Source organism: Prorops nasuta, unplaced genomic scaffold (genome assembly GCF_024137725.1).
Source record: "Prorops nasuta isolate Cenicafe-Biocafe unplaced genomic scaffold, Cenicafe_Pnas_1.2 PNAS00038, whole genome shotgun sequence".
NCBI lineage: Eukaryota > Metazoa > Arthropoda > Insecta > Hymenoptera > Bethylidae > Prorops > Prorops nasuta.
In genome coordinates, this window is record NW_027116835.1 from 1131301 (window position 1) to 1154952 (window position 23652).

At 39.6% G+C, this 23652-nt stretch overlaps 2 protein-coding genes across 9 annotated transcripts in view; one reads left to right on the forward strand and one right to left on the reverse strand.

The window, feature by feature from the left end:
* LOC136783862 (adenosine receptor A1-like) overlaps positions 1-23652 on the forward strand; it is an 83635-nt gene that overhangs the window by 41847 nt on the left and 18136 nt on the right. The window lies entirely within an intron of this gene.
* Positions 16335-23456, reverse strand: LOC136783852 (3-hydroxyisobutyryl-CoA hydrolase, mitochondrial-like). The gene is made up of 8 exons (XM_066744171.1): positions 23378-23456; positions 22425-22522; positions 22229-22353; positions 21495-21733; positions 21164-21405; positions 19030-19246; positions 18490-18677; positions 16335-18336 (listed from the first exon to the last, which is right to left on the reverse strand). The coding sequence occupies exons 2-8, from the start codon at positions 22501-22503 to the stop codon at positions 18206-18208; spliced, it is 1221 nt and encodes a 406-aa protein (XP_066600268.1). The 5' UTR covers positions 22504-22522; positions 23378-23456; the 3' UTR covers positions 16335-18205.

The following is a 23652-nucleotide window of genomic DNA, read 5'->3' on the forward strand; positions in this document are numbered from 1 at the left end:
CGACTAAATTACCTTCAACTTCGAGCTTTACGACATTTTAATTCCAAGCTGATTTAATTCCAAGAAACGATGAAAATATCGCTGGTCCACCGGCGCACATTCGCCATAAATCGACAATTTGAAATGTTGCGTCGATAATACAATTTGATTTTCAGGCTTCACGGTGAATATAAGGTGCGAGGTTTCTCCCACCGCTCTGATTATTTATTATAGCGTGTAACTGATCCCTTCCGGTGAACCCTTGCGGCTCGATGATTACAAATTTATAACCGCCGATTGCAAAGCTGCGATACGCGCACAAAAGAATTAATAAATTTAGCCAATCGAATGGATAACGTAGCCGCAGAGCGTTTATCAAAAGGAATGCAGCGTCCGGTTCTTTTTGTTTTTTCGAGATTCCACTGGACCCGTACGAAGGTCTCTCGGGCATGTAAAAACCAGGCCTCCGAATGTCCCTTGGTAAATTTCCACTTGGATGAAGAATGTCTTCTGAATCCTCTCCTGTACAAACTATGCGCAAGGTATTAATAGCGAATGCAAAATTTCTCAGAAAATCAGTGAAAATGTCAAGGTTTGTCAAATCTGCACCATATACACTCAACGAGGATATTCGTTAATGATTCATTGGCCACTCTATTGATTTATCAGACTCGCGACAGTGATAATAAGTTTGTGCGTTGGTTGACTCTCGTTTGATCCATTTTCTTGAACATCCGAGCCGAGCCGATGTTAATTTATCGATAATTACGAATTATGCTGATGGTAATCGAATTTTAAGCAATAGCGCCATATAATTTTCAGGGAATATCAGTGAAAGTTGGAATTTCGATACCAATTAGTCATCGTTGAAAATTGGAGCAGTTTTCAGTCTCGCGACACCCACGTCTGGCAATAAGGTAATAAACTTAGTTTTGGTTTTAACCCGTTTGCAGTCGTGCACATTTCGCAATTTACATCGAACTTTGAACGACTCGCGAAGAGGAGAACCGGTTTTCCAATCCTACAAGGGGTTCGTCTTCAAGAGACTTTCGAGAAACTCCGCGGCGCAATGCTCGAAATACTCATTATTAATGCTAGAAATCATCGCCTCTGAAACTAATGAAATTCGATAAAATACCTTGATTTTCCTCCGCTTCCGCATACACGTTCAACCAACTGGCTTCAAATATTTTCATACTCGTCTCGTACAATTCCGAAGTTAACTCCAACGAAAGCTGCTATAAGTTTTACTAGATATATGCTCGTGCGGCTGTACGATTGTTCATAGTCTTTCAATTGTCTTCTTCGACGAAAGAAATGAAGAAAAAAACACTGTATACACGTATAATACTGAAGATTTTATGGTAGAGTCGTCGTTAGGAGTGAATTTGGGGAGGGCTGGGTGGCTCCTAGCGAAGAGCAAACGATAAAGCTAAATAGAAAGGGAGGAGGAGGAGAGAATGGCTTTGAATTCTGCAGTAGCATAGCATTTATATTAAGACATAAGTTTGATAAGACACTGGGAACGAGAAGAGAGCCACGCCGTGTTTCATCTTGACGGTTATTGCTAGCCTACGGACAGTCATTACGGCTTCCAGTGCCATTAAAGCTAAGATGATGATGATTTGACTCACACAATCTGTTTCGTACGACCTCAGACAAGTAAGAAGCTCTGGCGCCTTCATCCTCTTAACACAAGGACGTTCTATTTCAGGAATTACTGCGTTGACAATTTGCTGCACAACCGATAAATTATCATTATTAATAAGCACCTTTTTGAACACAGCAATAAATCAATTGCTACACTTCCAGGCTTCTACGAATCTCATCTAAATTTATATATACATTCGAAAATTACCTTCCACTCTACTGATTCGTTATATAGGAAAATCAATTTCAATGAATTTTTTACAGGATCAGAGAGTTGACCAAATTTTCTCACCTCTTCCATTGCATCAGGCACATTAGAATTTTGAATAGATTTTATGCTAATCTATAAAACGGTATTGGATAATCCATTGGCCGAATACTCGATATCTCGTTATTTAGAAAAATTGACTGTTTTACTAAATTATATGGTCGTTTGACCAACAATCCTCATTTTGCGGGGTTTACGCGAATCTCACTGAAATTTACTTTCCAGTCTGCTGATATCTGGTTATTTATATAGAAAAATCAATTTGATTGAATTTTTCACAGAGGGTCAAAGTTGACGAATTTTTGTCAGGTGTTGCATCAGATTGGCTAAATTATATCTTTATCTATATATAAAACGGTATTCGATAATCCTTTGGCTGAGCACGCGATACCTTTTAAATTACAAAAACCGGCTGCTGTCCTAAATCATGATCGCATGACTGAAAATCACCATTTTGCATGGAGAGCCAATCGCGTGCCAGTACGAGATCGCTGAAGCTTCGTTGTCAGGCAAAATTGCTACGCGGCAGGCGTGTGAAACCATCATAAAGAACCAACTTCAGCATTCCTGTCTCGAAACTTGCCTGAGTTATTACATCCGAGACGAGTCTAAGACGCTTTAACCTGCGAGTCTTGTGAAAAAACATTTCATTTGTCAAATTTCGAATTTGAAACATCTCGTATCAAATTTCCAAATATTCTACACGTGCTTGTACGTAGCTTTTAAAAAGAAGCAAGGAGAGAAAGCTTAGAGAGAGAGAGAGAGAGAGAGAGAGAGAGAAAAGAATGATTGTCGCAAGTTGCACGTCTCATAGACGTCCTGTCAGCATTTTCTTTTACAGAGAAAATTTTTCTCTTCTCAATTCTCAAGATGCTTCCTTTCAAGGAGGTTGCAAAACGTAATGCCGATGGGCTTTTAACGTAGTCTGAAAAAAAGTAAGGCATCTCCGGCGAACAGACCGGCTTCTCGTGGCTTATGCGATAAGGGAGAAGAGCCGAGGCCCCCAGGATGCACGAGAAATGCTTTCACAAGATTCAGCGACCATGCATTAACGATAAATAGCGCGAATTTATAGCGTACCGGCACATAAATCTCATTTCCTCTAACGCAAATATGCTTTTCCTTAACTACTTTCATGCATTTTTAATTAATCGTTCAATTAACACACCCTTAAAAACTCATCTAATTAATGAATTTCCTGATGCGGTACACGGTCTTTCGTCAGCTTTACCTCATCGACGATCTTTGTATCATCCGACCCGCGCGACTCTTTGATCCTGAAGAGTAATCGTTCGATAACGTCATGCATCTACATTCGATAAAGAATTAAGAGAGTTTCCTCTTTGCTCGATCCTTTTCTAGGCTGACCTTTGCCCTCAGGATTTCTATTATATTCTATATTATACGAGCGTCGGCAAACTTGTCTGCGTCATAATTAATTACATCGAGGCAGCAGTACGGAAGTAACCCTTTATTAAGAGCTCTCGCAATCTCTCTCATTGTCCTCGCGATAACGAGTACAAGTTATAATTACGAAAAGCGTGCAATCTTCTATCCACGATCTTTCCTATCACGAATTTCAATTACCAATATTACTCCTCAGTGCTATGGTAATAGAAGCCCGGGAAGACAGTGTTGAATTCTGTAGAATTGAATCCTTTGGAGGATTGGCCGAGCTCGCTCCAAGAGTTTTATGTTAAAAAGAAAAATTCTGCTACATCCGGTGCATCGCGAAAGGGAGCCTCTCTTGTATATATATATATATAGCGTAGCTCAACAATTTGCCATGCGTAAACGTTAAAATCGCAGTGCGTAAGTTCTCGCGGAGCATTATTGCATGGTTGCAAAAAGTTGAATTGCAAAAATCATGCATGTATAAAAGTTGGATTGCCAGTATAGTGCACAATGGAAGGGACTCGAAGAGAGGATCGTGGTTTTTATTGCACAAGTATTTTATACGGTCTGTTGAGTACCGAATATCGGGGATGGTGGCTATAGCATATAAGCTGTAAAAAAATCACCGTATCGGGCTCGCGAGAACCTCTGATCTGACACGGTGTAAAAGCTAACGAGGCAACATTTCTCGCTTATTTATCCAAAGGCTTAACGCCCATTTGGCACGTGCAAATCACTGCTCTAAATGTATTCGCGAACGTCCGCCCAGATAACTTGAAAAAACAGAGAGATGCGTATAAGGAAACCTGTTCCCCATAAGAATCCTAATTATATGGACGCCTTCCTTCAATTAGCCCGGCCATTAATCATTATTTACGAGTCTCTCGAGATTCTTCCACGAGAGTTGGCAAAAAGCTTCTTCGACCTTTCGATATCAGTTTTTTGCGGAAATACGTCACGAGTTAAACGTAACATTGTCTTTTATATATACATATATATATATACCAAAGAACTCTCATTTAAGACATTGACAAAGTACAACCTATATAGATATATTGTACACTAACCTATATATATTTGTACTCTGCTCTTTTTCTCAGAAAAATTCAACAAGATCTTTCATTCAGAATTATATATATATATATATATATACACGCTCCCACATCGATCACTCCGTGGAATTTTTTAATCTCCCTGCAAATAAACGATTCGTGGCAGTTTAAGAGGAGACACGTGTGACCCAATCGGTTCAATAAGATTTAAGGCAAAGTTTTAAGAGCTTTGTATACATATAAGGGTGGTCGTTAAAAAAAAAATGTTGACGGATCCCCAAAAAACACTAGTATTTGATGAGAAACTACAGTGGTTGAAACTTGTGGCCTGACAAATAATGGAAACACGTGCCTCAATGCGACCAAATATAATTTTAGAAGAATTTTACAGTTTTCCGCAGATAACTCATCAAATATTCGATTCTATGAAAAGATGCATATAACCTTTTCTCTGCAGAATTAAATTCTACATAATAAAGGTTCTATACATTTTTCTTCTAGAATGCATACTAATCGAGATATTGCTGAAAAATCGATCCTCTTTTTCGTTTATACACATTATATTGACATATGCTCATATGAGTAGTTATTCTAATTTCGCTGTAGTTACACATTTTATTTCTCTTCATTTAATAAAATATGTTAATTGTACGGTAAACTAAAAATAATTATTCATATGAGCATATGTCAATATAATGTGTATAAACGAAAAAGAGGATCGATTTTTCAGGAATATCTCGATTAGTATGCATTTTAGAAGAAAAATGTATAGAACCTTTATTATGTAGAATTTAATTCTTCAGAGAAAAGGTTATATGCATCTTTTCATAGAATCGAATATTTGATAAGTTATCTGCGAAAAACTAAAATTCTTCGAAAATTATATTTGATCGCATTGAGGCACGTGTTTCTATCATTTGTCAGGCCACAGGTTTCAACCACTGTAGTTTCTCATCAAATACTAGTGTTTTTTAAGGATCCGCGAAATTTTTTTTTTTTTAATGACCACCCTAATATATATATATTGTTTTATAGAAAGCTTTGAACGTTCGAGTCACAAAGATGGGACGAAGCAGTGACACGATAATTTGCAGTGTTCATTTATATCCTTTTTCAGAATGCATCTGGTTGGAAAAGACTTGGAAGAGCAGAGAGCATGGAGGATCTCCCGCTTCGCGCGCAATAGATTACTTTCGTACTGACAGATCTATCATTTTGCGGAACAAACGCTGACCAAAGTTCTTTGCTACTTCTCGCTTGCATTCTTCCAACTGGACGCAAACAGTCTAGAAAATGTTTACGATAAATCTGCCAACGCGCGACATTAGAAAATTTATTATTCATACTATTTTTAACATTGTGGAATTTAATTCTCCAACAATAATATGTCAGAATATATATACGCAATATATTATACATATATAGTACAGGGTAGCATATATATATGTATTTATAATAATCTGCTTTTATTTATAATATAAAGGGCCATCAGCTCTAACCATTAGTGTGTATATACATATATGTGAGATTATTCGGTAATAAATATAATTTCACGAATCAGCTAGCGTGATAAGGTCTAAAGGTCGGATAGGTTTATAGATATAAAGGGAATGCAATTATTCGTATTTATCAGTGCATAATTATTCATCGATTTTTAACTAGCGTTTATAATTTGACAGCATGCAAGAGCGTTCATTCGAGCGAAATACCTTCTGCCGCAATGGGGACTTTCGCAAGTAAAACACGACCGCAATTTACAACCGCCATTATGATAGGCAATTCGAAACACGCTGCACGCCGGACTCTTTTAATCGCATTAATCGTCCCCGCAACAGCGAGCGCGAGTGCCGTGCGCGCTATTCGTTCTCCAAAATTTGGCTATTCTTTCTCAACCCTGGCGCCCAGCCAACAACACTTGTTACATTAACTAACTCCCGGTGCATCATTTTTCTGCGCTAAACTTTTTTCCATTCTTCGCCAAAGAACAATAAAGAACCGTGAATCCTCCAATTTCTTCCTTCGTTCCACGTTCATAACAATAATATATAACAATAGTAATGCTGATAAAATATTGACAATCGCAGAATTCAACAAAAAAAAAAAATGAAACAAAAAAAAAAGTAGAAATTGTATTTAACGAAGGTGAGCGTTAAAAGTAAGTGACGTTCCTTTCAAGTGGAGTATCATCAGCCAAGTGGTAACAATGCGCTTTCATCTATTTCCGGAATCCTAAACACCGGCTGCAATCGCAAGAACAGCGAGCCTTTGAGGAGATTCATGGGAAAAATCGGAGAATATATGTGCATCGGAGCGTACGGTTATGGTCGTTGGCTCGTTCTTGTCAATCCGTGAGTAGGTGAGATTTCCTATGTGTACGACGTACGTATATTGCATACATACGTATTACGTATAGTACGTGTACGTGTGTCGCAGCGAGTGCAACAACCGTGTACCACCAATGCGATCTCTCCCCCCACCCTCTACGCTGCCTCTGCTCCCCCCCCCCCCCCTCCTCCTCCTCCTCCATCCACCAGTGCTTGTCCAAGGAGAATCCAAACAAGCAACGTATCCGTATCACGTAGCTCGGAAATAAGAAAATTCTTCAAATGGAAACAACGAAAAATTCTTATTTCCACACTTCCGCCTCCGATGAAATTTTTTAACAAATATCAAGCCTGACGTTATCCCGCATTATGCTACATTATGCCACATTATGCCACGCTATTTCACACCTCGCGCGTCATGCATAAAACACACGCGGTGAGCATTAATGTCAAACTCCAAATTTGGACGATCTGTAATTTTCCCTACATACGTATATAGATATATAGATATATATATATTATATCGGCCTTTAAAGTAGTTTAAAGAATCGTCCAGGGGAGGGAAGACCACGAACGAGTGATAAAAATGTTTCGTGGCGAAACATGACGTCGTTAATTCATTTGCAGCCAGATTAAGGCAGCATTCCTCGTCGTTCGTTTCAAAAGACTGCGGTAAATTTACCCGTCCAGATAACATCTCGACAGACTTCCGTGAAATCGAACAAATAATCGTTCGGATTCTTATATTTCTCGTAGCGATACATCATGCTGTTCTACAAATTCAATTAATATTCTCTTGGTAAATACCTTCTTGCACTTATATATACATACATGTATAGATAATGTGCTCGTGCGCAGCGTTCGGTCTAACTGGATCGTTGCCGTTTCTAGCAAAATCATTGTGAATCTTCTCAGACGCTATATATATATATATATATAGCATAGCACAGGTATTTTCACTGCTGGTGATTGTGTACTGGAAGAAGTAAAGTTGAAACTGGAAATGCTGTTTTTACAGTCATTTGCGTTTTTGCGTCTCTGCGATTCGGACCAAATGACGTGTTAAGAAACCGGAACAAACCTTTATCGCAGATCCCTCTGTAATATTAAATTCTCTCTTACGAAATCATACGTTCCGCACCATCTATATCGTGTAACGATTCCCGGCTAGACTATCCTTATTGTTTTCCGTATGCTCTTTTCCTCGCAACTTCCTTGTCTCGAAATAATGCAATTTAAATTTTCATGTTTTCTTGCGTCTCGCCAATAATATACGCAATCGGGTCGATGGATTGGAAATATCGAGATTGTAGTGTTTTTCAGGGATGCAGGGGCCTATATATATATATATATATATATATATAAATTAGGACGAAGGATATATAAATCAGGCAACGTAGCAATGGTTATACTCTTCTACCGTGATAATTGCACGCGTTGCCCCTTTTAACTTTGAAGAGAGATCGGGTACGTCTCCTCCCGCCGTGCTCTTTTTTTTTCAGGGAAGTGGTACCGATAAATCGCGAGTGCTATAACGATAAATACTCTGGACTCGTGTAAAGCTTTTTTGCCCAAATCCATAAATCATTCAATACCTACACGAGAAACCTTGGCAAAAACACTTTTCTTATCGATTCCACGCTCCTTCGGAGTTTGGATAATCCGTGCCTCACCCCCCCCCCCCTCTCCCCTCTCCATTCCTTCCCCTCGCTCCGGGTCAACCTAAAATCTTATTTCTTTAATATTCATAAAAGGTGAAAAGAGAAAATATCCACCTTCTTTCTCGAACACGTTTTTACACGAGCAATGAACGAATTCGGATTATTACTTATTCCTTTAAATTAAATAAGGAATAGAGATGGCACACACATACACATACAAATTGAGTGATATTAAAAAAAATTAGAATTGTATTGCGCACGGCGAGTTGATATTATATTCAGAGAATATTATGACGCGTAATTATAAGGTTTAATTAAATCCTTCGAAGGGAGGAAAGAGAGCGAATTGCAGTGTATATTCAAACGTTGCTCCTAGCGCGTGAAATTTGCCTATTCACAGTCACATTTACATCGCATTATGTCTTAACGAAGCGGCACATGGAATTTTTTCTACACTTCTATTTCGCTACCTGCCTTCGAGTTTTACGTCTTATAACATGAGAGTTTTTTATCTCTCTTATTGCAACCCCCCCCCCCCCCTCTCTCACTCTCTCTCTTTCAGAAAGTTTGCTCGGATGAAAACGAACCATTATCGAGAGTCAATCTGGAGGGAAGAAAAAAAAATACAGATCGTAACCCGCGAAGCGATCGTTGAATTAGCGAATGATAAAAAAGACAATTGGAGGAAGGTGTTTCTCACCTACACCGGCCTCTCTCCCTCTCCCTGTTTTATCCTCTCTCTCTCTCTCTCTCTGATCGCCAGGGTGGACTGCGGCTCACTGTAATTTAGCAAAAAACTCCACTTGAAATGGCCTGACGATCGAGAATAAAAGACTGTGCATATACGTAAGGTCTGATCTTGGAAAAATATATAGTGCAACTGTCTGACGCGGCATTAAATTACAAGGTATATCTCTGTAGTGCAAGGTGTAAAGATACTAGCCTAATTACGACAATTGTGACAGATATAATAATCTCTCGGCTAATAATGCCGCCTTAATTACTACATTACTGTTTAATTAGCCCATTTCAGTCAATGTGATCTACCTCGAAATCCTGTTTCTTCGGAGAACGAGACTTATCGCTTATATCCATAAGAGTCCATACACGTGTTATACATTTCTGAGAAAACGCTAGCATATTAGCTCGAGCGAGCACGGGGAGACTAAACACAGGTTTTTTCGAGAAATTTTAGTGAGCGGCATTAAGGGATTAAATATTTGGTTTAATTAATTGCACATAATTGCCACGCTCGCCTCTTCAAACTACTGAAATAAGTATAGGCGAACATCCAATTAGCAGTGGTACATGTTAATGTGTGCGCTATAAGGGCAACATACGTATATAAACACCTGTCTTAATAAGGTCTTTCCTTTTCTCGCATAGAGGACCATTGTACCTTAATTGACTAAGATGCATGTTAGCTCACCATCATCGTTCACGCGGCATAAAAATTAATACTTTTACAATCGCGAGCAGAGAAAATTTGCATATTTTTACATAACGAGTCGATCCTGAAAGAATCGTCGTTCGCTCGTAGAGGTAGGTATAGCACGGTTCAGTTTTTTAATTAAGCGCAGCGACGAAAAAATGAAAAAATGGCTTGGAGGGATGCTAAAAAAAGGCGGTCGTGGTCAAAGCTGGGTGTATTGAAATAATTACAGGGTGTTTTATGCTTTGAGGAAGAAAGGAGTGTGATAAGATTTTCGTTGGTAAAGGATGGTAATAAAAAAAGGTGGAGAGTCGGCGTGGCGGCGCGGCGGCGGTGCGGTGGAAGTATCAAAGGTAAGGCTGGAACGGACGATAAGAGGTTTTCTCATTACTGAAATGGACGTGAGGTACATTTTTGTAGGCGTTTTAAGGACAAAGTCTGCCCCACCGGAAGGTTTACCGCCAGTGAATTCTGAAACAAAAGGGGATCGATCGACTAAACTGGCAGAGGCAAATCGATATCGCCAATCGACAAAGCGCGCAATTCCAACTTTACGACATGCCTCGATCCTCCTCGTCTAAAAGAAATTTCTTTGCCCACTTTTCCACTCCATTAAGAGCCTCCGGCATGAAACGTCTTACCAAACCTAACCGTTACGTAAGATAATAATCTTTGCGGATATATCTCTGCCCCAACACACGCTTTTTCGCGCACCGATCGCCCACTTTTCCCACGCTTCGACATCTCATCTCCCTTTCGAAGATATGCTTCTCATATATAGTAACAATACTATTTTTTCTTTTGCAGCCATTTCCTCCTATTATTCTTCATCCCACTCTCTCTCTCTCTCTCTCTCTAGTCTCTTTGGCGCTTATTTTCGTGGTATAGAATGGTAGATAGGAGGGGGGGGGGGGGGGGGGAGAGTGAGAGCAAGGGTAGAGGCGATAGTTAATATTAGCCAGAGGTGTGCGAAAAGTATATGGGAGCAGACGGTTTAAGCGTTCGTTTACCATTTTGGCTCCCGTTCAAAATTCCTTCTTTCGCCTTTCTGTTATTCGGTGATTTCTTTTTTCAACCTGCTTTCTTTTTCGTTGTCGCTGATTGCCAGAAACGTTTCGCTACTGAAAATACGCTTCTGGTCATTTACCCGCTATCTGTCGAGAGTTGGCAATTTGCGTCCGACCTTTGAACGAGATCCATAGATTGAGACCTGTGCAGTCCAGAATATATATCTTTAAAACAACACGATATAAACGAGCAAAGTAAACTCGTTTTCTGAAAATCCGCGCGGATTCTTCGAATCTTTTGTATTTTTTAAATAAAGTTACATTTACAATATGAATGATGAAATATTTATTTATACATTTTTTATTGAAATTAAAACCTATCCAAATATTTGCGCTACAAGGACCCGTATTTATACGTCAAAAAATGAAATTAAAATCTTTTTTATCACAAATAAGACTTTTACGTGACCAATCGACGACGAAGAGGACGAATCTTCTCATTATAAATTTAGTTTTTATTTCTACGTTAGAGAAGTTATAGCCTACAGTTTCTTGCTCGAATCAAACTGAATTAACGTCGATAGAAACAATTACCTCAGCTTTCTTGAAAATCCTCTCTCTCTCTCTCTCTGCTCGAGTAGTATAGTTGTGTTTACATGCTGCCTCCATCGATTAAAATTATTTATTCCTCCCAAACTCGAGGCTGAATTTGTATAACATCTTCTTCCGTTGCATTCTTATCTATCCCCCCACCCATTTCTTTCTTCCTCAGTAGTTTCACACTACAGTGCAAGTGGCACATAGTTGCTCGTAAAATCCAAGAGTGCATCCTTGCTTCTATGTATACCAGTCGAATAAAACTTGAGCCAAAGTAATTAATTTCTTTCGATGCAAATGCCATGTTTACGTTTAGTAAGACGTACGTACATGTGCACGCGCGCGCGTGTGCGTGTGTGTGCGTTATCGGTCCGATGCCAACACTCGACACTAGCTCGGGGTATATTTCGAGGCGGGTGCAATCAGGCTGTTTCATGAATAGAAGCGAAGCTTAAAGATGAGTCCCTTTGACGTTGACACGAGACCGACCTAATTTAGCAGCTTCCGCCAAGTTTCTTGTATAAGCCCGGAGCCCGTCTTTATCTCCACAGTTACAGAAGTGTCCAAATGCTAACGGACCTCTGTGTCCTTGTTGCACAGTCGGCAACCTGCAGGGATTCTCGGCCCAAATTTCATCTTCTCTCTCCCCAACGCTCGTGAAAATTGCTTCGTTTCACCATCAGCAACGAGCCCAATGAGACAAGCGCAAGCTCGATAAACTGAATAACCTCTTTCGCAAAAGCCGGGATATTTTTTATTATATAATATATATATAGCCGACGAATGGAGGATCGTCGAAGAGTTTTCGTGCTTTCCAATTGAAATTCAATGACGCAGAAAGGTTTTCAGGCGGATTAAACTGACAGGAGTGGAGCTCTCGATTCTCGAGTGACGTGCGAAACTGGGCTAATTGCGTGAATAATTAGGAAGGAGGAATGCGGAGAGGCCGCTCGCAAGGATCATATTGGAAAGCCAGGGGTGCGATGTATAGGAGCGAGAAGGGAGGGAAGAAAATAAGCTGACGGCATAGCTGAAGAAAATGAATGTTATCGAGCGATATGCTCGTTCTTTTACTCGACGAGCGTCGATGTATTCGACACCCACGCTCGCGAGCAAAGGTCATTCCGTATTGGAGAAAATCCGGCCCCGTGGCCTCCGTGTACCATAAAGATGAGTGCGCGCCGAGTTCCTTCCCGTCGAGGCTGAAATGTCGCTATTGCTATCCATAACGCATCTTCTCGGAAGTCGTTGGAAGGAAATTTAGGATCGTTTCGGGATTCGAGCCGATATAGCCTTCCAATTACCGTTTATCATTAATCGAGCGTGTTTACGTCACGCGTCGTTCATTTAAAGTTTTATCGATCGTCCTTCGGGACGCTGCGGCCACCGAGCGACCGAGCCCATCTCGCGATAGACACGCCTCTTTTACTGCCACAGAGAATTCTTCAAAATTAACTTCCCTCTCCATTACTGCAACTATATTATACAGTGATATGTTACAGTTATATTTTTAAAGGACCTTTTATCCTTGATTATTTTTTACGATGCTCTTGTCGTTTTTCTACAAGTTATTGCGAGAACTAGAATTTTGTCAAAGTTTATTTAAACGCTTCGTCGAGCAATTCAGCAAGAGTTCTTGTCGCAGCACCATCGGAAACCTGTAATTTCTCAGCGACGTTATTTCTGTAGCGAATGTGGCTGGGAAATTTATTTACCTCTCTTTCACTCATCCGATCGATGAAATTTCAAATTGCCTCGATTTAACACGTCCACCGTTTTGTCGAGGATTGGGTCCCTGCACTTTGCTACGCTGCGATGGACCTGTACGCGGAGCGTCACGTTGCACTTGTCGAAAGCTTCGGTAATTAAGTTTTATTACTTTGTAATATCTCGATAGTATTATACATTTAAATAACTTTGAGCGTTAGATCAATTATCTTCTCCGCAACTCTTATCATTTTGATGCGAGAACTATAAATCTTGGTTAAAACTTGATCAAACGCTTCTATGACTAATCCAGGAGGATTTCTCGCGATACCATCGAGCCTATGATTCCTCGGAAACGTTATTATTTCTGTATAGATATAGAGAACGATATCTGGAAACTTGTTTACATCTCTTTGACTCATCTAGATCGATGAAACATCATATTGCCTCGATTTACACGTCGGCCGTTTTGTCGAGGATTATTGGTCCCTGCATCCCGGAACGTTGCTAATATACACGTACACACACATACATATACACCATTAAAGTTACCGAAACCTTCGATAGGTTGACTGCATGCTTATATAATTATATTTATTCCAAAACCCTTGTGATTTTAACGAGAGCTGGAGAAATTCTATAAAAGTTTATTCGAACGTTTCGTCGATGAATCCAGGCAGAAATTCTCGCGATATAGCAATTCCGAGGCTATAATTCCTTAGCAGCGGTAATCTCTGCACGGTGAATGGTGTTTGGAAAACTCTCGCCTCTCTTTGACTCATCCCGATCGATGAATTATCGAATTGCCTCGATTTACGGCGTCGGCCGTTTTGTCGAGAAATTAGTCCCTCGGAACACTCCTACACCTCGTACATGTATATATATATATATATATATATGTACGTAGTATAGAGTCTCGCATAGGAGTTGTCGGGAGCTTCGATAGTTAAGCCTGTTGCTTTATCAAGCTTAATTTCAATCCGTGGCAAATTGTATTTCATATGGTGTGCCTGGGGTTAAATCAAGATTATAAACTTCATTTTGCGAGGGGATTGCGAGCGAGAGATTTTATTGTTCGTTTCGCGCAGGCGACGCTTTGCTGCGCGTAGGTATATATAGCTTTGCAAAATTCCCTATGCGTATATACATATATATACCCCTATACACGTAGATAATTGATATCACTGGTTTAACGTTCGATTCGTGTCGCTGCATCGTATGCACCTTTTCACACAGCCGGTAAATCTTGGAAAGCCTGGCTGGTCGTTGATAATAAAGTCGTTTGAAGATTGTTGCGTACACAAAAAAGAAAAAGTTTAAAAGGGGATGGAATTATATCGAGATTAATAGTGGAATTAAAAAAAGCGGGGAACGCTTGAAAACGGAAATGGGAAATGTGAAATATTTTCGTAGATTGTTTATGCCGAGGAAATTGCAATTAAGATTAATGCGTAGTTTGCAAACACGAGAACGTGTTTGTCTGCATGGCGTCCTTCGTTCCGAAACGATCCATTCCCTGCAGCGATATTACGCCCGGTTTGCTTAAACTGAATCAATATAACATTGACCAAGCAGCCAAGTTAGAACACCGATCAAAGCTAATTTCATTTGTACGATATATTATATATATATACATATTATGGTTAGCAGTATTATCGTTGCTCGCTCTAACTACTCGGTCCGATTACTTCCTGCCATTATACACGCGTACAAATACCGAACACGTCCCGCAGTTGCCTGCCTGCCTGCTTTTCGAAGCTAATAATCTGCAGAACCATTTGCAGTTGAAAATGATTCGACCAGAGGACTCGAATAATCGAGGGAAAAGGAGAAAAGTGGAAAATGTGAATTCGGCTGCATCATCGTTCACGTGTAGGTATATATATATATATAATATATCAGAAGGAGGACCGTTTCATTCCGATGATTTCGGGAAGACCGTTCGTAAATATAAGTGGCTCGTTTCCGGAAGGAATGCGTTTCCTCGGGCATTCGTTAAATCGCCGCCTTGCAACGTCGGAAGAAACGATGCTGCGTGTGTGTTTGGTGACCTACTGGATTTCCATATACCATCCTGTATACCTATGTACTTATATATATATATATATATACATACAGCCGTGCCCTCCGTGTCTATTGGCAATTTATTCATGGAGTAGGAAATCTAAATGTGAAATCGAGGGCGGAGGAAAGGGGCGCCTAGGATACTCCGAACTGGCTTTAAAATTTCACGTTACGCCAAGTCTGGGCTGGATCCTCTTGGAAATTTTGGGGAAAATACGGTTGGATGGCGTGGCGAAGGCAAAGGGCGGAGGGGGGGAGGAGGCTATGCGAGGATGCTACGAAAAGTTAAGTCGACCGCGAATTGCGCCAGACGACTCAGAGACGATGATTGAAAACTTTTCCCTTGCAACTCGATGAATTCCAAATTTAATGAGCCTCGGAGAATTATACACCACCGCTGGTTCGTTTCCTTCGCTCACCCCCCTCCCGCACCCTTATTCTCCAAACCTCCCCCCCCCCCCCCCCCCCCCCCCATAGCTCGCCTCTTGCGTAATTAATTACGAAACCTCTAACCGTGTCGATCGTCCAGTCTCTCCACGATGATCGAATATTTTTCACCATTAATATATATATATATATATATGCCGTGGATGGTTTAATTTTCACGGAAACTCGCCGTTCCCCCCATTGTAAAATCAATTTTTGGATCGTACGAGAAGAGTTTCGGTGTAAATTGCTAATGTCGACATTATTTTTTGTAATATAGTACTATAGGAAAGATCAAAGGACGAATATTTACGAGGCTGGCTCTCTCGCGAGCGTTAAATAGCGCAATTTGGTCTTGTCGAGTTACGGCAAAGCTTCGTAATACCGACGGCCAAAATTACAGAGCACGACTGATACTACTCGATTGCTCGTGGTACACCTCGTACACACACATGTATTGCGTAATATGCATCTATAATGTTAAATGTGCTTATAACATATATAGCAATATTAATCATACTTTAAGCAGAAATCAATTATCCGAAAATAACACGTTTCCCTTCTAATTATACGTCCAGCCAGTTCGTTGCAGAAATTTACCAAACGAACGAGACACGTTCATAAAGACTCCCTCCTTTGGCTGCTCGGAAAGCTTATTGATGAATTTTAAATAGCCCGTCATCCTAGTAATTGGTAAATTATTGGCCTCGTAATATTATCATAAAACATATATCTCAATTGGAAAGGTAGAGAAAGAACTTTTATATATACACGCATCAGTATATTTTCATTTATATACATATAGATTTGCTATAATAAAATTCACAGCGTCGTATTGAAAGAAATATATAGCGATGATGAGATCCGGCGTATTGTTACATGATTAAAGGTACATTTGTAATAACATTCACGTATATAGCGATGAGGCAGCTGGCGAAGTTAAAGTTGCTCGAGTTCAGTGGATTCCGTTTGCTTTGCCAGTTTAGCCACACATTACCCTACATGCAAATGAACGCGCTCTTTTTTAGGCAACACAGGCTAATTTTCCGTACACGCTGTAACGGCATGTTCTATTTACTCTTGTCGAAAATTGCCTACACTGGTACGAACAATTCTGGACCAACTAATAAAATCTACATGGAAATGTGGGAAAATATATATTCATTAGCACTTAAGAAAGTTTGACAGAATAAATTTCGCACCGAACACATTTTCAACGATTTACACTCGCGATGATTTTTCACACGAGTCGTTTCATTGCTATTGTTACCGTGCACCAAACGCTATACATATTACGCATTGCCCGTCTTGAAAATCAAACGAAACGGGATTTTAAGCGGTAGAGGGCGGGCGATGTATAAAAGGTTTTTTATAGAGAATAAGCTGAAGGCTTGATTGGAAGAGTTGGATAATATCCAATTGCTCGAGAGTCTCCGTCATTAAATTCGATTTATACGGAGGTATCGGTGTGCGTGTTCTTTTGGCTCGGAACGATTTGACCGGACTGGAATTAAAGGAACGGTCGAATATGTACCGGTCGATGCTTTCGCGAAATTATCCCTTTAGGAAAGGGTCGATTTTGACGTCAGTCCGTTACGTAGCGTCGACCTTGGGTAAATATTTGCCAGTAATTCTCCAGCCAAGCCTATGATTATTGCAATTAAGTCGAAAGAAATTGAGTTTTTATTTACCATGCGGAAATGCTGTCGAAAAATTTGTCATTGCAGATTGTCCTAATGAAATGTACACGTGGAATGCTGTAATTGCTGTTGCAACAACGCTCCCGGTGCTTTCCTCTTATTTTTGTTTCTACCTTCCTTTTAGCGAGCTGCGACGACTCACCTGGAAATCGAGTCATCCAGCGTGAAAAACTAGCTGACAATTTCTCTTTCCCAACGATACGCTGGAAATTCGCTAAAATTTTCACGCTCCGCCCGTTTTATTTGATTGCAGGCCGCAACGAAAAATACCTAATACCCTCCTCGCGAAATACCGCGACGCACGGTGCTTTCGATGAAACAATACTTCATTTCGATGAACCAGTCGAAAGAGTTTGTACCGATAGGAGCTATATAGGTTTGAAAAAAAAAGTAAAACTTTTATAACATTACGTAATATCGTGGTTATGGCCAATGTAAACTGGCCTTTTACGCCAGTGCTTCGTTTGTTTATAATTAAACGCTGTTGCATAAATTGCATCACTGCTGTCAAAGGTGCGATTGTTAAGACGAATATACTTACGCGGATTCCGCTTCGGCAAGACTTTGACAAGTTGCGCGCGAGTGTTGGCTAAAACAATAATTATAATTTCGAGCAACCGGTCAAAACAGTTCCAACGGAGGAGCACTGAAAAGAGAAGCTTTTATGATATTACGTAATAATACAGTTGCGTATATATAAAGTGGCGTTTTAAGCGAGTACTTGGATCGTTTATAATTTCATACGCTTTTGCATAAATTGCATTATCGCTGCCAAATGTATATATACAATTGTTAAGATAAATATGCAGCAAATTCTGCTAGAGCAAGATTTTACAAATTGCGCGAGAGTGTTGGTGAACTGGAGAGAAGAGCCGAGTAGGTAATATTGTGTAATGTGTGTGCTAGACATGAAAATATTGGAAAAACGATTCAACTGGCAATTTCAGAGATCCAACTGGTGTTTCGGATCCTGCGATTCAAAACGGCGTAAAAGGCTTTCATTGGTGACCTCAGCGAGGGTCTTCGGCCTCCAGGAGGGTAGGTGATTTTTCACGTAAACTGCCGAGCCGATGCCTGAAACGTGAATATTTATCGGTTACCTTCTTTTCCGATTTGTCGAGGTGGAAAAGTCGGAAGAAAGGAGATGCGTATCTTTTCACGAATAATTTCGATACAGTCTCCCTCTCTCCGAGAGAGAGAGAGAGAGAGAGAGAGAGAAATACTCACCTTCGTAAATGTCGTGCTTCTCCTGTATTATAGAAATGTTCAGTCTGTACTCCATCTTTAAACACTCTGCTAAACTCATGGTCCTCCCCCTCTCGAGAGACATTTTCGTCAATTTCAAGGAGTTTGGCGACATGTAGGCCAAAGTCTTCAAAGTTTTCTTTGCCCAGTTCGATCCATCAGCCTCCAGCCTTCCAAGAAATATAAACGTTCATGTGAAACTCACACACAGCTATATATCCAGTAAATATATAAAATTCAAGGAGCAACAGAGGCAGGCATATGTATAGCGCAGTATATGTAACTGCACGAACACAAGCATGGTTAGGCACGAGCACAAAGCTCGATAGAGCAAGTTTAATCACGTTAGATGCTCCACGTTACTCCGTTTACCATAATTAATTGTGATTTTGGAAGGATAAAATAGAGCGAGTTGTTAAAGGGTATATAACCCAATAAAGGATTATTCTCGACGCAGCAATTTATAGGTGCTTATGAAAAATATTGTATAGAGGCTCGATCGCAGTGTCCATGTTAATTTACCTCGCAACGACTTCCTCCATGGTGGCTGCAGAGAAGCAGTAATCAATTTTTTCCAAATAAGGTTTTAGGCTGAATTCGCGCTCTGGCTCGACCTGATGGCTTCGCAGTACCTTGGACACATTGGAATCTTCTATCCTCAGCAGGTCTTCCTTCAAGTCCATTAACCTCTCGGACGGTACGTAGTGAGTCGCCAAACCCGTGTGCAGCACATCAACGCCTTTCGTCAAGTAATCAAAATGCATTGCAAGCGATTCACGCCAGTCAGATGTGGCGAAAGCCCCTCGAGGCTTTCATCGGACAGTCACAGACTGCCAAAGCTCCAAACGATTTCGTTCCAAGCCGCGAGCTAAACTTCAATTTACACTTAAGCCCAGGACCCGAAAAACCATCCTATAGAGATCGATAGAAAATATGGACGGATCTTTATGTCGCATATCTTCTTATGCTTTTCGAGTCAGCTCTTTTAGAATCTTCCGTTATTTTTTCAATATTACTGTTTAAATCTTAAAAGACGTGAATATATCCAGATTATTTTTCTATCATCCGTAATTTTAGTTTGCATGGACAATGAAATTGTATTGTACTAAAATTTATAGGATCGGCTGACATTCAAATGTGTATTTACATTCCACAAGGTCAATTAGAAAAATTCAATATGGCATATCCAATGTATAGCTGCCACATTGTATACGGAAATGGTAATTTTCATGCTTTTTCCCGATATCTTATGTTATTTCAAGGTAGATACTGGCAATTATTATTGAAAAATTGGTATTTCTGTTTTTGGAAATTGTTATTTTCAACATGGCTGCCGCGGCACTTTTTTTAAATTTCTAATCGCGCACGAGTGCACTTTCGTCACTTTTTCTCAATAATTATTTCGCCGGAATTCGCATTTTTCTTCATCTTCGATCAAAAAAACCCTATAAATACAGTGAAATCAGTGAAAATCTCGTGACTATCGTAGGTGCGCGGCGCGTGTGTCCTGCTTGCATTGTGTTTTCGCGCTTTTCTTCGTTGACATCTGAACACGATCTATTATAAAACAATATAATGTCGAAGTGCAGTGTGTGGTCAAAGTAAAGGCTTTTATCTTCATATAAGAATTCATGCAATTATTAAAATATTAAGTGAAAGATGCCAGTGGCTAACGCGAATGTTGTGTTTGTGTTGCGTTGCGGTGTCCTGTGCTTGTGCAGCGGTCAAATGCAAAAGTCTCAAGGACTCTCACGCCCTATAAGTCCTGTTGATTTTATTTTAAAGCTGAATAAAGTATCAAATTAAAGTTTAGTCGAATGATTCAATAAAGCCATATAATAAAAGTGTATATAGTATTGTCGAATCGATAGATTATAAAGTTTGGACCATCTGCCATATCCCTCGAATCACACTCTCTCGCCATGCTCACACCCCATTGACCTTCCTGCGCGAATCTACCTTTGCCACTCTTGGTATCTTCACCCCCTAACCCCCTCCCTCCTCCATCTCTCTTTAACACAACTGTACGTACAACTCTACGTCTTTTCAAGCATCTTTTCCAAATAGGATTTTACCGGACACGAACCAGCACCAATACACGATTCATTGACTTCCGAAATTAAATTCTACCAATGCTCTTAGCCAAGAAAACTCGACCATTGTTTCCTTATATCTATACCCCTCTCTCTCTCTCTCTCTCTCTCTATCTCTCTCTCTCTCCCTCTCCCTCTCCCTCTCTATAGGAAACTTTCAAGACGAACAGGCTGGGATCGTGATTCTCGCGAACGGCCAAATACCCTCTTCAACGAGATTGATCAACGGACTAAACTAAACAGTTTTCGTTTAATTAAAAAGTACCTGCGTATAAATAGAAATTTTCCAGGCTGGAAAGTAGTTTGCAGAGAATATACTCGATCCCGAGGCAGAATGGGATGGTTAGAAAGGGGTGAAAAAGCGTCGATCTTCGAGTGGCCAAGTTTTCGCCTTGAAAGTTTCGTAGTGGGAGCTCAACGTTGAAAGAGGGGGGGGGGGGGGGGAGAGGGAGAGCACGGGTGGTAAAATAGTTTAGCTCGTTGCTTCATTCACGAATGACGGGGTTTCGAGGCGTTCCAGGCCAAAGTGGGCAAGGAAAATTAAATTTCTTATTTGCCAATACCTTTCAGCCGGTATCCCGTTAATCCGAAGAAGTGTCCGAGTCTGGAGGGTAGCCTCGAGAGGAAATGAGTGCTGCCAACGTCAGGGCAGAGACCCAGGGCTGTCTCCGGCATGCAAAGAACAGTTTTTTCCGTAGCCACGCGGTACATTCCGTTCGCGGAAATACCCACGCCACCGCCCATTGTTAAGTTGTTTATCAACGCTATGTACGGTATCTTGTAGGTTCCCACTAAATAGTTCAATCTGCAAAGAAACTTCCTTTTAGAATGTCCTATATAGCTTACTGCCATCTCCTCTCTTTCATCCCTCTTAGCAGATTTCAAAGTATTTACGAGTATTGAGCCTGGAAAAATTGTCGTTGAACATCCACGCCATCCGGCAGGTGCAGATAATCGATTAATTTTAAGTCACCCCCGGCACAGAATGCTTGATCACCTGCTCCTTCCACTATCACTAATTTTTTCGTCGTTTCCCAATGTTTCAAAGTCGAGGTAATTTTGTTCACCATCGAGAAGTTCAAAGCATTCAACGCTGATGGTCTATTTAACGTTATCACGCCAACGTGACCACACTGTTAATAATTAATTGAATTAGATTAATTACATCATCTATATAAGGTCGAGTAATTAATTATTATTGACGCAGCAAACGTATACACACTGCAAATCCATAAGTTTTATTTTCGCACGAATATACTTGCTATCGGTTAGCATTATACGCGTAATGAGATGGTTTGTTTCCACTATAAATTAGTTTAATTAATTTTAACGCGTTATTTGTGAATAAAGCTGATTTTTCGTTATTAAACTTTTCTATTTTTCATAGATATTCCTGATTGCTCTTAGAATTGTCCAAGTTGTTGCAAATTAGAAAAAAAGTTTGTATTAGAGTTATATTCTTCTAATTGAATTTAATTTCTAATTTGTTATAATGACACAAAATTATAATGAAAACAACATATGTTATAAGGTGTATAATGTGACTGAAAGTTTTTTTTGTTAAAGCAAAACTTTTGGTTTTGCAGTGCAGTGAAATTATTTTCCATTTTGAATGTAGTTTAACTTACATCTTCGAACAAGATGTCGTTATTCGTCCCACAAACCCAATCCAGATCGCTACGAGTCTTTCTACTTGATATTAGTTGCTTCAAATCTGTATGCGTCACAGGCAACTCGTCGGAAACTTTCAATTCTGGTGCGAATTAACTTTGATTAAACTTCGTGAAATCGGAAATGTTTGGGCAATTTTAGCAAGGTTCTTACCTGGCTTTAAATGCGTGGCAAATTTTCTGACGATAACTCCTACAGCTCTGATTTTTTGCGAATCTAGATGCAAAGCCATCGTGCTGACCTTCCGTTACCTGTCAATGTATCAAGCCAAGTTAAAAATTTGTTATTCTTTCACTTGCAAACTCTTTTGGGTGAAAAAATATACGTGTTTCAACGCTTTTGTGAAAATTTGATGACTTAAAAAATGAAGGAAAATTTGTTTAATAGAAAAACTCAAAATATACATTTAGTAAGGGTATTCAACTGAGTATTTTTCTAAAAACTCCGATGAAATCGGTTGTATATTTTAAAAAATAATTATGTCGATTATTTTCAAAGGTGATCATCTTTTTTCATCATATTTTCATAAAGAAACAAGTAAATTAATAGATTGATGATTAAAAAATCCCTTTTTTCTCATTATTTTTATGCATTATTTATTGATATTATGTTGAAAACATTGGTACCCTTAATTATATGTCCACCACTGTAAGTATGATAACCATGCGTAAACCTGTCAAGTTATAAATTTACTGAAAGTTAAATTTACACATAAATTCAGTATGCACTGAAAATTTAGTCCTCTCTCTCTCTCTCTCTCTCTCTCTCTCTCTCTCTCTCTCTCTCTCTCTCGATAATTTATCCTTTGCATGGTAAAGTGTTATAAGGATACGCGCTTAGCGTTTGACAAAAAACTTTCTATAAACGAGGAACTAATTAAAGTTATATTATTTAGGGTAGTTATAGCAAGGTAATGAAGCTTAAAAAGTATTTAGTCGTAGACAATATTTCACCTTGATGGTACTATAATATTTACGAAAGCTTTCACATTGTAGTTGGAGAAGATTCGAGTTAATTAATTAGTGCCTTTAATCTCCTGATCGATATAAATGAATTTAAAGCATTGAAATTTAACATGTTTTTAAGAAAAGTCTGAAATAACTTACGCAGAGTTGCTGTAATTATTAATACTTAAATCGTTTTAGTTCAATCAGATCTGCACTCTTTCCTGACCTAAATGCGACTGAAATCAGACGCATGCATCACTCAAACCATTTTTCCTCGATAAGCCTAGAGCACACTCTTATCGACATCACACTTTCGCACCTTTGTGTCATAAAATGGGGAAAGTGCTATAATGCATAAATTAACCTTATAAAACTCCTTTTGTGCCTTTCATATATATTTTTAATCGACTATGTACGATCTCTAATTCTTCTCC